The 16212-nt window shown below is 37.0% G+C and overlaps 1 protein-coding gene across 2 annotated transcripts in view; it reads left to right on the top strand.

Moving 5' to 3' along the window:
• Window positions 1-16212, top strand: part of TMEM135 (transmembrane protein 135) — a 175177-nt gene that overhangs the window by 6809 nt on the left and 152156 nt on the right. For both annotated transcript variants that reach the window (XM_075050127.1, XM_075050126.1), the window contains exons 2-3: window positions 7645-7772; window positions 13637-13729. In XM_075050127.1, coding sequence (XP_074906228.1) covers window positions 7645-7772; window positions 13637-13729 — 221 coding nt within the window. The remainder of the gene's footprint in view (window positions 1-7644; window positions 7773-13636; window positions 13730-16212) is intronic.

Genomic DNA, 16212 nt, shown 5'->3' with positions numbered 1-16212 from the left:
AGTAATCTGAGGTATTTTCTTAACTGTTTTAAATACTGGGGATTGCTTCGCTTTTAGCATGCACAGGTGACTAAAGTTGTAAAATTTTCCTGGGCCTTTTAATGACTTGAAGCATATGTATTATATAAACCTTCTACACAGCATTATTGATGTCTCCAAATTTGCATTTTAAAGGTGCCTAAATGTGCCAGATAGTCACTCTTATAAATGTCATTGAACTCTGCCTTCCTGGAGATTTGGATAGGTGTCTGAATGTTTCTGTGGCTTTTTTTTTCTTTCCTTTTTTCTTTTTTTTTTAAATAAAAGTTTGTTATGATTTGCTTGATTTTAGTTGGCTATTGTGAAGGAATGAGAAAGAGATGATAGTACTTTTTTTCAATTTCCATCAACTGTATGTGTTGGCTAATTTCACTAAAATTTGGTGGAGGGGTCGTGTTCTTGAAGACACACACTTTGTACAAACTTAGGAAATGGTGGTTTGATGGAGGAGGGAGAGACAAAAGGATCTTGTACGCATGATGGCAGAGATGTGCAAGGTCTGTGTTTTTTTGGCCTGCCACGTAACCTGTCAGATTGTGTATATTGGTCAGGCAATTAGCACATTCATTAAGTCAAACCATACTTTGTGTGTGATGCCTCTTGTTCAGGGACATAGGTAAAGTCTGAGGTTACTGGAGGTGAAGCTCAGGTTGTTGCGGTTGGATGATGATTACTTGTAGGTGTTACGTGACACATCATTGAAATAATCAGGCCTGACTGGTGCCTCTGATCATGGGAAAGCTTGTTTTTGAGTCTCATGTTCCTTTTCTGCTGGAACACATTGATAGCCTTGCTCAAAGTCTTGCACTAGACTATGCAGCTGTGTTTTAAGGATGGTGTTGTAAATGCATATATTCTTTCCATGGTTAAGACAGAATAAATCAGTTCTGATTTCTTAGTTCTATAGAGCTTAAATTTTGTATATGAAGACTAAATTAAAAAACAGAAAGGACTTCAGTAATGCTTTTCCACAAGCTGATGGTATCCTGAATCTGGCAGACTGATTTTTCATAATTATGTTTTCATGTTGGAGAGTCAAAATGCAGTTGTGTGAATTCTGTAGTTAATACTGGAAATTTTTTTTTCTATTTCTTTATTTCTACTGAGCTGGCTTTTTTTAATACAGTAGGCCTTAGAGTTCAAATCATTAACAATGTTTATTCTTCAGAGTGACTAGTGTATTACTTCAAGAGTGTTTGCATTTGATTTGAGGGGTGATCTTCCAGCTCCCCTCTGTATTGTACTGTACATAATGGTCTAAAACCCACACTTCTTCCTTTTATCCTCTTTTCTAGTCACATTAGAAGAGTCTTAGAGATGTAGTAGCCTGTCTTTCATGGTTTTTCCACCTACGCTAAATATAATTTCATAGTAAATTTTTTTGAATGAATTAAATAGAGTTTTTCATATATATGAACGCTTTTATCTATCTATTTCAAGATGGTAATGACCAAGTGTTTTAGTGAGAGTTAAATCAGAGCTTGTTTTAAACTTTAGGGGACATGGCACGATTAACAGTGGAGAGTAAATACGTGGTCAGTTTACACTGGGTTGATGAACAGGAGAGGGAAAAATCTTACTGTTTGGGCTAGGTGCGTAAAAGATAATCAGGTGTTTAGGGAATCGTTATGGTGCTTATATATTCAAGGTTTTGGAGGATAGGTTTGTGGTCATGTCTTTTGCTGTGCTAACTGTCATGTATTAATCCTGCTGTTTGTTCCGTTCGTTTAGAATTAATGAGGGTGTGGGGTTGCCTTCAAAAGCCTTCTAACACTGCCAGGCCTGCATTAAAGCATAATTGAATTTTGGGTTTCAAGTTTTAAACAGTTATGTGCAGAAGTGAGGAAAGGAGTTATTTTTCTTAAAAATAAGTCAGAGTCTTTCTGTTTTCAGTTTTCCCATAGGTGGTAACAGGACACTGGGCAGTGCTAGGTCAGTCTTCAGGTGTGGAAAGGAAATCTTTCCCCCATGCTTGACTTACCTTATTCAGGAGGCTTTACCTGACCGCATTCTTAGTACCAAACTAATTGTGTTTGGGGCCAGAAATATTTTCTCTGGAAGTCGCGCTGGCAGATGTTTAATCCCCTCCCCTTTCTCCTGCCTGTGTGTAGGGCACAGATGTCACACAAGGACAATCAGGATATATTTCATCAAATGAATTTCTCACTTGGAGGTGTTATTAAAGAGTAATGTATTTATCTTGTCTGACTGCAGCATGCGAAAGTTTGGGTGTCTGAGGACTGCAATGTTGTGGTCTATATAAATTTCATCCAGATGCACATATACTTGCCCTCATAATTGTAATACCCAGTGGTATGTAAACTATGTAGTTTAATAGTCTTTTCTGGGTTTTAGTTGTGAAGTACAACTTGTGCATGGGTGAAGTAAACACAGCAATAAATATAATTTTCTTAAGCTGTCTCCACTTGTGCTGCTAATTCTTTAGACTTTTTGCTGTGAGATTTTCTTATTTTCTTAAAATTTCAGCATAGTTATGTATGTGTTACTCTGCTGTCATTTAAATAACAAAATTCTACTCATGTATGTAGGAGAGGCTTGGAATTTTGTCTTATGGGTTTGCAAATCACTGGAAAACTAGAAATAGGCATTTAAAATACTAAAACATCCTTTAATGCCTATGTTATGGTATTTGAATGCTTGAAAATTTTCTGAGTACTTATTTCTTAATATTTTAACATATCTAGTTTTTTCTTTTTAGAATTAAGTCTGTTCTTTTCAGCTTTTTTCCTGAAACATTCTCTCTGTTATCTTTTTTCTAGCTCTGCTGTTTATGTTTTTAATGATGAGATATCTAGGATTCTTTTTGCTTCATCCTTCCCCCCCCCCCCATTGATCCTTTTATTTCCTCTGACTGTGATTCATTTGTTTCTTATGCAGTATATCTGTCTTGTCTGCAGACTGTTGGACTGAGGAGAGATCAAGAGCTAGAACTTGTGGATGCAAATAGAAGAAAATTAGAAAGTTGTAAAAACTTTGGACATTCTTATGCCATCTGCCCTGTGGCAGCGCATGATTTGTTTTAAATTCCCTTTTGCTCTTAATTGTTGAGTGTTTGGGCATCTAGTAAAGTATTCCTTATGGGAGATTGGGAAAGACAGGATTTATTAGTTGACTGTATTAGAAGATGAGACTGTAAAAATGTTAGCAAAGCTGGAGTCTATCCTATTTCTAGAGCTCCAGTGGCTTGAGCTCTGCTGGTTTTGAGAGAAGAGAAAGTGGAGTTAAATTGCAGGAAGGGCTGCAAAGGCTGTTACAGGCAAACAGCTCAGCTGTTGGTATGGATTGTGGACAATGAGTACTGAAGTCTCTGTTTAATGCTTACGTAGGCCAAATAAAGACTCCATGTGCCAACTGTACTCCTGCTTAAAGTTTCTTTTTAGTGCATAAAAAGTCATAGTGTAAGAAAATTGTGGTGAGAAGAAAATGCCAGTTTTTGTTTTTGAAATGTGAGTTTTCTTTATTACTTTCCAAGTATCTTGGAATTCTTTCAAATTAACTTACAAGGAGGGGTTATACTCTACCCTGACTCAAATGTTTAGTTCTTGATAGGGTTGGAATTCTTCTTGATGAATAAGTAAATCTTTAACATTAGGTAAGTATTTCAAACCTGGATATTCTTCACCTGCAGAGAGCAAATCTGCTTGAGAAAGTGCCATTATCTAATTTTTACTTTAAATGTCAGTGACAAGCATATTGGTTTATGTGATAGAGTTTTTATGCTATGTTGGATATATGGTGGACATTGGTTACATTGGGTCTTTTATTCCCTTTGTAATTTCTTCCCTAGAGAGATGTGTGTACAGGGAGACATTTTGATTTTACAGTTTCATCATATTTTTTTTTAAATAGATGATATACAGTATTTATGTAAATGAGAAATTAAAGCCATGTGCCTTCTATCTGGAATGGAAAACGGAGCAGTCAGTGATAGCTCTTAGCATCTGTGAAACTTTATTCCACAGTTACTGATTTTTTTTTAAAAAAAGGAAAGGTGTTGCTGTACAAGGAAGGGAGGGTGGTCTTGGTTAAATGTAAGTTCCATTGAAGGGTGGAGTTGTTAATGACAGTCTTTATCCCAGAGAGTTGTGTAGTCCTTCTAAATGTCCTAAGGCCAGGTTGTTGGGTGCCTTGAAAATAAGAGATTTTAAGAGTGACTTAGTGTTTTACAGAAAGCCAGGGTAGGAAGTTGCAGCAGATCTGATGTCTTCCTAAGCTGCTGTTAGTCAGAGGAGATGCTGGAGCATTCTTCACCCTGAGGTAGGTAAGGCTGCATTGCTGTGATCTGCCAGGAGAAGTCATGAATAAGTGAAACCTCGGTCATAATCCACTGTCATTCGGTAGAGTCTGCTCTCCCTGGTTCCAGGTGTTTTTTTGGCATCGTCTCCTTCCCATAAAGGGTAATAGGCAGGAGAAACATCATGGCTTCAGAAATAAAGTAGAGGGAGAGGCAGTACTGGAAGTGGTTTGTGCTTTTCTCTCCCATGAAATCAAGGTCTTAGAGTGGTATGAGGAGTGTATTGCTTCTGTTCCCTGGATTACGGCTGAACGTCTGTGTTAGGAGATGAGGTGAGGCAGCACGGGCAGCATGAGATTGAGGGGAGGCAGCATTGTGTCTGGGTTTCATATAGCAGCAAACACTTGTGGCATTATCTGACACAGCAGTGGTCCACTCATGTTGCGGACATGCCGTACTATCTTACTAAAGCTGAAAATCTACAGTAATTTGTAAGCACTGAAGAATTCTATTTTGTAAAATTCTTGTCACTCGATCTCAAAAAGAGAAGAGTGAAACTAAGAAATTATGGAGAAGGGTGACAAGGGTAATGGGATGTATGGAGCTGGTTTTGGCCATTCCTGGATACATTATAGTCAACGGTTTGGATCAGTGAGCTGAATCGGAATTGTAGTCCTTTATTCTTGTAGTGAATAACACCCCAAACTAACTTTTACAGCTACTAACACTAAGGTCCTGATACACACCACTCTGAGGTGCCTAAGTAAAGGTGTTCTAGGATTCGTATGCTCTTTTTATAGCTGGAGAGCTGAGACCATAATGTCAATGAGATGTTAATTTCTGTCTGTCTGACTCTACAGGAAGTCTTAGGTAACTTACAGACCTTCTGCTACATCTGTTAGCATCTTCGTGGAGACTAATAGTTTGCCAAGGAAGTATCTACTGGATGTCCTGATGCCTTCTGCTGCTATCTGCTTCCGATGTCTGCTGCTAAGCCTTGGGCCATGCATTTATTCTAAGAATTTGGCCTTCATCTCTGTGTCTCCCAGTTCACTTGAGTGAAGTGTATCCCAGTGGGAACTGTGAACTGCTGCAGTCTGACGTTTCATAATTTTTCTGTCTTGCCAACCTCAACTTTAGTAGTACTTTTGTGAAGTGTGTGGAACTGAAAGGGAGAGCAAGGTGGTGTCCAGAAGTCTCTCTGGTATTTTTTCCATGTAATCACACCACTGGTGGCGGAGGAGAGGAGGAGAGCCTGCTCCATAGTCTGCTCTTGCCTGTTTTCAGCTGTACACAATATTTAGTTTAGCTGATGTCTATAAAGAACTTTGAAAATGATAAACATTATTTGTTTTTGTGTTTTTGTTTGGTTTGGTAGGCATGCCTCAAGCTCCATTGCACTTACACATACAGCTCACACAGTTATCCTAAGCAATGTTTCTTTGGACTGGTTTGTGTGTTGTTGTTCCTGCTTCTTTTCTGTTTTTCACTTCAGAGTAATATAGTAAAGAGAAAGGAAAGCAGAAATTTATGTTAGTCTAAAACTCATTGGAGAAGCTACAGAAATAAATTTTTTACTTTTATTTGACATTTATAAGATACCAGTCTTTTTCTGTTGCACTTCTGACACTTTGGTATGAGGAAGCAAGGCTTCACACTTCAGGTGTAAGGTCTGTGTTCTTAAAACAAAAAAACAAAATGTTATTTTGTTCCAAATGTTCATGACCTCTGTACAATACACTAGAAATAGCTGAGGAGGTAGCAACTAGTGATCTGGCGTTTAGACCACGTTAAGACTTACCTTAAACAGAAAGATTATCTGGATTGCATTATTGCCTAATCCATTATGGTTTAAGCAGTCTTGACACTTAATGTGTAAATCTGTTTTCAGAAGTCTGTTCATGCATGTATTTCTCCTTCATCCTTAATTCAAGCTTCATTTTGGAAACAGATTTTGGCAGAAATTTCCCGTGGTTAGTTTTAGCAGAAGCCTCGTCCCATCTCTGCATCTAAAACATCTACTTGCTCTTCAGTATGAGTGGACAGTTTCAGAAGAACAGATTCCTCTCCCATGTTTTTAAGTTGAGGAACCAAGACTTTGAGAGGTGTTGCCAATACCTATTCAACAGGACATCTTCTGTTGTTCTCATCAGCACCAGCAGGATGTAGCTCACTTTGTTTGGAACTTCTCTAATTCTAAGCATTGACCGAAAACTTGTGCCAGTTTTGAGACTACCTGGAAGATCGGTGCAGATAAAGATGATAAAGCTAATAAAAAGAAAAAACAATAAAATCTGTCTTGTGGTGCACCCAAAGTATAATTTCATGGAATCATAGGAGCACGCAGGTTGGAGGGACCTCAGGAGAGTGTGTGGTCCCAACCTCCTGCTCAAAGCAGGGCCGGTTGGATGAGCTTGCTTGGGGCCTTTTCTAGTTGAGTTTTGAGGATCTGCAGTGATGGGATTCCACAGTCGCTTTGGGCAACCTGCTCCAATATTCAGCCACCCTCAAGGGAAAATTTTTCTTCCTTAGGTTTAATCTAAGCTTCTTATACATGAATTTGTCTGTTGCCTCTTGTCTTACCCCTGTGAACCTCTGAGAAGAGCCTGGTTCTTTACGCCTTCCTATTAGATAGTTGCAGAATTTCTGTGGACAAAAAAGAGTTTGAGGACCTTCAGTGTTTGAGTCATTAAGTAACTGTTCTTTATAAAACAGGGGACATATATTAAACTGACCAAAAAGAACATTTATTTTTTAGATCCAGCTTGTTTTCTGCTATAAGCGGTTTTTTAGAGAAAACATACTATTTCTATAAAATTTGTCAGGAATGTGTTGTTCTTCCAGCAGATGGTGAACATTTTTTGGAGGACTTGCAGTTGGTTAATTGGAGTAGAAAACCTTTAGAAATACGTCATCACTTCATAGACACTGTGTAAGGCCTGTATTTCGATTACTTTTGTGATATTCTGACCTTAACTATGTGATAGTCTAATTGTCTGGAAGACAAAACTCAGTGTAAATTTATCACATCTTAAAAGTTCTGATATCTGGCGGACAAGGTTTCTGACTGTTATGATCAATGGTAACAAGGTAATAAAATTCGTCCTATACTTCCCATTTAGGATTGCTTGATGTATTTCCTGGTATAAATATTGTAACAACTGGAACAAGTTCAAAGGAAATCTTTGTGGTATTGTTCATAAACGCAGCAAATTTAAGAGGCTTTGATTTACTACTTAAATCGGCATGTCTTGTTTTCTTTTTTCATTTTTCTTTACAATGTGCAAAAAGGAGCCTAACTGAATTAAAGTTTGTCCCCTGCTTTTTTTTTTTCTTCCCTCCTCCCTCAGATTGCAGCTATTCTCAGGAAACGAAAACTTGACTATTATTTGCACAAACTGCTACCTGAGATCTTGCAATCAACTTCCTTTCTGACAGCAAATGGGACCTTGTATATTGCTTGCTTTTGCATTCTAAGGTTGGTATACTGTCCTAAAAATGAAATGTAATAGGAAAGCTATTTTAATGCAGCTTTTCAATTAATATAATAATTTGTCTTTTTTAATAATAGGCTTGTTTGTAATGGGTCAGATTAAGAAAGCAACAGCTGTGTCATCATCTTGATTTCTGGTCTTACCACTTGAATATGAACCTTTGTGTGGCTTTTTTTTTTCTCATTTCTGTGATTTTTTTTTTTTTTTTTTTAAATCAGTAAACAAGTCAATGTATTCACTTTGCTTCCTTTTCTCTGTTTTACTGATTCAAAATACATTGTTGTGGGGAAACTCAAATATATTCTAGAGGGGAACTGAGAAAGCCTAATCATTCTCTCCTAGAAAGAATTGATGTAATTTGATGTGGGTTTCTATTTCCTTGATGCAGGGGCTATGATGACTTTTAATTATGCTAAACTTTATCCAGCCATCCAAGTTTGTACTTCCCTTATTTGTGGTCATAAATGAAGGAAATCCCAGCACAGCTGCCCAGGTTCTGTAAGATACAAGCTTGCTCTGAAAAATGAGTATAAATGGCACTTCTGTATTCTGAGCTCTTTCCAGTGTATATTTCAAATAACTCTCAGGATAGTTAAAAATTAAACTTTCCTGTTTATGAATATGAAGATGTCCTAGATCTAAATGCATTTATTGTAAGAGATGTTATACATAGACATGTAAAGCCTACAGTAGCTATGAATTTTTGGAAGTTATCTGACAGTGCACTCAACAGCTCCTCCAAAAGTTAATCAAACCCATTATGCCCTACTTCTAGATCTGTTTAGAGGCCTCTAAATTTTGCTTCAAAGCTGAGGGAGAAGGCTAAGAAGAAGATGAGCTGGCTGAGGAACCATGGAACACTTTTTAAGTATATCATTTGCAAAGTTCAAAGTGAATGTTTAAGTAATGAGCTCTAAAGAATATGACTTTTTCTAGCAATCTGAGTTGTATAAATATTGATTTATCTTTACTCCTCTGAGCTATACAGTGGTCTTCCTTATCCTGCTATGTACTTGCCTGTAAATCCGCAGCGTCTCACTTCAGTGCTTTAGTTAGATGTTACTCTCTAAATTAAACTGGTGTGGTTTTAAGTTTTATTGTTTTCAGCTGTTCCTCTAACAGAGGCTATTAGCCATCTAGCAGATCTATGATTATGCCTGTGCTAGTAAATGACGCAGGTAAGAGATTAGTGTCTTACTCTGAAGCCAATTGGTATGACATCAGTTTCACCTACGTGAAGCATAGCTGTCTAAAGCTGTTTTGACCTCAGAAACAACATGGCCAGCTGCAGACTGGGTAATGGAAATGGTACGTAGTCCATGTGCCCTGCAAGTCCCCTTGAAACATTCTTTGGCTTGTCCCAGGCCAAAACCATGCAAAGGACGATTCTAACAATTTAACATGAGAAGGGATACATGTAAATGTTTACCCTACTTTTCTTACAGCTGTGCAGCAGAGTAACCAGCCAACATCTTGGGAGATGTACATGCTTTTTCTGTTAAAGAGATGCCCGTGAAGAGTTGTCACCTGCAGCAGAGTCTCTGCTGGTAGGGTCTCTGCAGACTGCTACCACTTGCAATTGCAGGACTTGCAAATAAAAAATGTCAGCCTGTTGGTTAGGGTGCTAACTGGAGGTGGTGAACTGAAATCACTACTAGAGGCAAAAGAAAGTGTTTAGGCAGCCTTATACATTGTGCCAGTTGAAGGACATGAATGTCCAATTATAAGGAGCATTTTGCAGCTTTTCTGACCAGAATAAAATTTGGAGCCTTGGCAATTAAGTGAATAGGATATATAAGAGCTATTAAATGACATTTCAGAAAACAGTGGCTAACATGGTTATCAGAAAAATCATACTTTCCAAATTTACTAGTGTCCTTTGAAGCATAATTATATATCTGATGATGATCCGATTGGTGCATTTTACATGAATTCCCAAATGGCTTTGACAAGATTGCTTGCTAGGATTCTTCAAAAAGAAAGATCCTCTGTCTTCCAGGAATTAATAAGTAATTAGCAGGTAGTTAATATATATATGAAATAAAACAAGGGCTAAATAATCAGTTTTCATAGTAGGAAGAGGTTGCCAGTGATGCTCCTGCTGTGTCCTTTGTTTTGGATATACCTAAAGTCTGGAAAAGGGATGAAGAGTAGTGTGAGAGATTGCATGAGATTATTTAGGTTACAGAAACCTAAAACTGACTCTCATCCATTTCAGAAAGTTCTGTTGATTAAAATCACTTATGAAATTTGATAGAGAAAAGTGCAAAGTAATGCATTGGGAGGAGAAAAGCAGTCCTATCCTTACATGGGGATGGGCTTTAAACTAGCTACTATTAATCAGGAAGGTGTTTGACAGTCGTCATGGACAGGTTCTTTGAACAAGTCATTTTGGTACTTGAATATGGTCAAGGAGCTGAGTAAGTGTTATTTGTAGAGAAAATGAGAACAAGCCAGAAAGACGTATAAATACATGACAACTTTACAAGTTGAATACTGTATGCTTTTTTATTTATTTATTTTTTAAGAGCTTCTCCTAAGATCGTAATGTTGACAAGTCCTTCACTTGGAATGTACTTAATATCAACATTCTCTTGCAGCTTGAGCCGTATAAACTTGCTTCTCTCATTTGCTGTTGGGTGGGTGACAGAGAATGGAAATGTGATACTTCACTTTTTTTTTTTTTTAAAAAAAAAAACCAATTTGTATGGTTTTTTTATATTTGTTTTTTTAATGTTTTGTTTGAACTTGTATGGTTCCTTGAATTTATTGCTGTGTGATACAGTGTACTTCAGTAGCCCCTGAGAGCAAAAGAAATTGTATGTCATTTTCCAGCCCAGAGTGTGATTTGGTATTGTATGTTTTAATCCATTGAAGAAATATCAGTACCTCTATGGTGTTCTGCATAACTGTGGCCTGAGTATTTCTGAACTTGATTTGCAACCACGCAAAGAGATTGTCTGCGACTGTGGACACCTAGATGCTCTAGGTCTGATTCTAGATAGTGGTGAGAGATTGGATGCGATAGAGTCGTATACTAGGATGCATGCTGCAGTTTTTGTATCTTTTTTGGTTGGAAAGTATATTATAGTGGGAGCAGCAGTAACTCAGAAGCGAAATTGTCCAGCAAGCCCCATGTGGTTGACTGATCTTACCCTCCTGGAGTTCTAGACCAAAGCAACAGATTAAAGGGTTTGTAGCTGGACATGTTAACTCATATTTACCTCCACAATTCCTGATTTGAGAAGACTTGCCTGTTTCCTTCTTTTGTTAGCACCAAGGAGTTGTGTTGGCAGGCATATAGGGTGTCTTGGATAAAGCGACCGCTTCATCTGTTCATACCTTTACTAAAGTTCCAGCGAATCTTCAGTCACTGTGGATACTAAAAATATGTCTTAGTCATCCAGTAACAATTAAAAGACCTAAACGTGAAATGTAATTGTCGGTGAGAAGTCTGGCTTATGCTAATAAGTCTTTTTGATGCTCTTGTTGTATTTGTTTCCTTTCAGCTAGGGAAAACCACCAAAATTGAAACCGCTGCAAATATTTTCAAGGATGTAAAACTTCAGGCAAGAAAGTGCAATTAAAACAATTTCAGGCATTGTTTAGTATTCTTACCATTTCATAGCGGGGCAAAATTTCAAAACCACCTGAATCCAGTATCAGCAATGACTTAGGCTGTGGATAGGTGTTCTTATTCTAGAAAGGATTACCAAGCTAACTTGGCTGCCTTTTTTTTTTCCTCCTCCTTTTTTTCTTGAAGTGAATTAGGGATTACGTACAGACTGCTCTGTTGGCAGAGCAGTGGGGGTGATGATCTCCATTACGGATGTGTGACAGGCCAGCTGGGGGCTGTAATCTCTTCCACTGGTGAGATCCAGAAGACTATGTCTGTCTGGGCTTCAGACAGAAGTGCTAGGCTCCAGTGTTGACAAGCATTACGTTGTTAAATGAAAGGTGTGATTTTTAGGTTTTCAGTTTTATTAAATAGAAAACCTCATGAAGACATGGTTCTCTTAGTCTAGCAACTACAGTAATTAAGTTTGTCTATGTATAGCTTTACATTAGCTTGCTTAATTATGTTCAACCTTATGTACCAACCAGCCTCTGAGTTTTGGATACAGTTGTACATTGAGGAATTAGATGCATAACCTGAAAGAACTCCTATTTCTTGTTCCAGTTTCTAACCATAGACCATATGAAAATAACCATGCAAATAACAATAACTTGGTTTCATTTACTTTAGCAGAAGTTTAAATGTTTCACTGATCAGACATTTTAATTTCCACTAGTTTTATTATGTAAAACATGTTGTTTCCGAAATCTTATCAAACCAAACATGTAAGCATTCGTAGAGGAATTCTAAACCATGCCAAAAGAACAAATTCCTGTTTCTTTCCCACAGAAAAGACATTTGTTCTGTTACTTAACAGGTGTGTCTGGTAAGATGTGTTCATACTTATTAAGATGTTTAAAATGGCTTCTCTGAAACTTCATACAGTAATTGCTTTCCAAGAGAGTCCTAATAATGAACTCTAGCTCCTGCAGCATTTGGCATTGTCATCCTGAGAAATTATCCTTTTGCAGCTGTGGGAATGAACAGTGTGTGTAATTGCCATTACATCACTTGCTGCTGATACACTGGCTCTCTTTTCACTTACGAGCATAAGCTGGCATTGCTCACTGGTAATGTTATTTTTGCAGGAGAAGTATGAAATGAGGCTAATCATGCCTCTTACAGCAAGAATGAAAGTGGGCTAATCAGATAGTATTGATTAATTATCTTTCTTTTCTGTGTTATCAACATGAAATGTTATCTAAGAAAATTTCCTTTTCTACCCTGTATGTGTTTGCCATTTTGTTTGTTGTATTTTGTTCACTGTGCTTTTGGAAGGGTAGACTCCATTGTAACACTCTGTTTTCCTGAACTGATAGTGCTTATCAGCTGAGCAATGTTGGTGTAATTGAAGTATGTTTATTATCATGCTACCAAATTTCATGACTGACTGACTATTGTTTGCTTCTGTGATCAGCCTGGATTAGTTTGAAGGTGCAGGTGTCCTGAACAGACCAAATATGGTTGGTGACATTGTGTCTGACATGCATTTTGGTTTTCCTCCTTTAACAGTGACCAATTAATAGAAATATTTTCTTTGATGTTGTTGTTTGTGTAACTATTTTTTTCAACTCCTATTGTTGGAGGAATTTTGATAGCTGAAATAGTGTGGACTCTTTAAGTGAAATCCAGATCTTGTTGCAAAAAATGGTAGCTTTCTGACCTTAATAGAACTGGGACGTCACTGTTGCTTCCAGTTGTAATGTACAGATTGATTCCTTGGATTACTGTAAATGAGTGGTTTACTGTTTTTAGCATCAGTTTACTATCTCTTTGGAGTGTGTTTTATATTATATAATTTGGTTTGATTTCTGGCTCACCTGATTGCATCCCTACATTCCACAAGGCACATCTTCCTGAACATGCACTTGGACAAGTAGCAGAGCGAGGAGCAACTATAAGTTCTTTCAGAAGATTTTTCTGTAATTAATATCTCCAACTTTTCAGAAACATGTCTTGAAAGCACTGCTTACTTTGCTTCAAAGAAAACCTTTAAATGACATGGATATGTTAATGAAGTATTTCATTTAATGTTTATGAAGCACTTCAGGAACCTGAGGACTATCCAACTGTAAAAATATAATGATTAATATTTATTTGTAAGTGTTGATTAATGTAAAGGGACCACATTAATCTTAATAAAGTGTGCATAATTTTATGATAAAGGTAAAATATGGTACATGAATGTTTCAGTTGCTTTGCATGTAATATGTGTACAAATTACATTTTCAGGAGGATACTTGGAAAATTCTACTTTTGGTCTCCTGGCTTTGGTGCTGCTTTACCTGCTTCTTATATGGCTATTCTCATTGAAAGGAAAAGCAGGTACGGTTTGTGTTTATGGATTTTTAGTTTTATATAGTATTTGTTGTTTTGGTCATTTGATGATTGACATTTGACAGTTTGGTGGTTTTGTTTCAGAATGTTGGAAGTGTGGTTAATTTGAAATGGTGTCTTTTGCAACCTTAGACTTAAATCCAGAAAGCTACAGTAAAAAAACACTTTACAAACATGCAGTTTCTTGTTTATGGTTTCTTTTTCTTGTTTAATATGTTTAATATGGGTTGCTTAGGATTGCCTGATGAAACTCCAAGGATAGCTGAAAGCTGCCACTTGTAGTGTGGCCATGAAAGATGGCAGGTGAAATCCTGTGTTGTAAGGTTTTAATGTCTTGAAATTCAACTTATATTGGTAGCTTGTGTCAATAGTGAAAGTTATAATGCTTAATTACTTTAATATGGAGTGAGATACTTTAGTCATCTAGTTAGTAGGTTTTATTCAAAGTAGAGAAGGTGACAGAAGGGCAATGTAAGGGATTACTCTTCAAGATGAGGGGCTTTTAGTAGTAGACGTGATGTGAACACATTTTTGGTTGCTATGAATATGTGAAACTTCTTTAAGTAGTCATTTCAAAATAACTACAAATATGTATACACCATGTTGTTGACTGACTGTCAGGCCCCATTCCTAAACTTCAGTCATGGAGTAAGCAAAGCCCAAGCCAAGCTTTAGGTAAGATTGTTAAAGTTCTGTCCTTTTAAAAGAATGCATTATCCATTGTTTTTAAAGGTTGAGGATGTGCAAGAAGTTCTGGAAAGGTGGGAGCACTTCTAAATCACTTTAATGTAACTATAGAGAAAATAGTTGTAATAAATTTACTAAATAGGTTAATTATCTTTTAATGTCCTTTCTAGCTGACTGATCTTCATCTTATTGCACTGCAATTACTTCCTAAGAGGGTGGGTAAATTTTGGTAGAACTTTGTCTAGTTAATTAGACTCCAGCACTGCCATTGGCATCCGTGTTTTGTTTTGTGGTGAGAACAAATGCATTTTTTCTCTTTGCTCAGTGACAGCACTAGTTCAACTTTTCCTACAGACCTGTTACAATGTGAGGATTTTGCGTGTCAGACTTCTAATATGTCTAGATAGCATTGAAGGGGAAGAAGTCAGGCTGGTTGTCCATCTGTGAGTTTCTTGTACCTTTCAGAGTATCTGTGAGTCAAGAGTTAAAACTGCTTTTGTGAGCACAAACCTGTACAAGGTTTTTGTGTAACAGTGGAACAACTTTGAAAAACTTGCAAAGCTAAGCTTAAGTGTAGCAAAAAGAGTAGGCAAACAAATTTTATGTCAAAAAGGGATTTCTAGAAGTCTTAGAGGCAATGTATGAAAGCTTTGACACATTAGCAGGCTCCTATTTAGCATGTGAAATTTGAAAGAAATAAAAGTTGAAAGAGATGTGTGAAAATGACAGAAGTAGGTTGGTACAGCTTGTATGTAATGAATAATGCTGAAATACTTAGTTCCTGGAAGGTTACTCTCCTTTCTGTCAGAATCCAAAATGTGTGACCTAAGGTATTTTGCCTAAAAAGTTCAGGTTATGTTGCCTTTTTACATTTTATCTGATGCAATATTGGTATTGCAATATAACACACACAGCTGAAAATGTGTGGTCATTGTTATTAATGAAAAAAAAATTGTTAAATGGCATCCAAAGGTAGTTGAAAGTTTAGTTTTTTTAAAATATGAAGTTGTTTGGTATGTTATAAGATGGTAACTATGTATAATGTGTGAAATTCTACTGCTGACAGACAGTGAAATATGACTTTTAGATTTCACATCTCTTTGCTTGTTAGCTTCTGTTACAGGCAAAATCAAACTTTAATAGACTTTTCTCTTAGGAAACAGACGTTTGATGTGGAGACATAGTGGCATTTTCAGTCGTCTCCTGAGTAGCTTACAACAAATTGTATTGAAAAATCGGGGAGGTGGGAAAAAGTCCTGATTTGAGTTCATAAACATATCTCTAGCCCTTCAGATTGCTACTAGCAGCTGGCAGCAACATCAAACTTAATCACTTAATCTCTTCCCAAGTGGATACCCTATTTTAAGTACCTCACTGGCATTTGCTTGCACAGCATCCCCGTCAGTCCTGAACTTGGGAACAGCAGGCTTGTAAATCAGATTTTCTTCCAAGTGTTGCTGTTCATGTGTGCCAGCCTTGTATATTTTATAATTCTTATGGAAGAATGGAAAAAAGACATGGATGGTGTGTCTAGGTGCATTATAATGCTGAGGAGGGGCACATTTTCTAATGTGTTACAGAACTAGTTTGATTATAGTTTGTATCTGTAATACGTAATTGCAAATTTGCATAGCACTGGCAATGAGAAGGGGAGGTGACATTGCACAGAGACTTCAAACAAACTCAGGAAGTTATCTGCATTATATTATGCCTCTACATTTCTATAAAGATAAAGATTGCACGTTAGTGTGTCCATGTGTATTCTATTTGTTGATTATAAAATA

Source organism: Buteo buteo, chromosome 18, assembly GCF_964188355.1.
Source record: "Buteo buteo chromosome 18, bButBut1.hap1.1, whole genome shotgun sequence".
In the NCBI taxonomy this organism is placed as follows: Eukaryota; Metazoa; Chordata; class Aves; order Accipitriformes; family Accipitridae; genus Buteo; species Buteo buteo.
The sequence above is the reverse complement of the archived record's forward strand: the minus strand, read 5'-3'. Positions and strand labels throughout refer to the sequence as shown.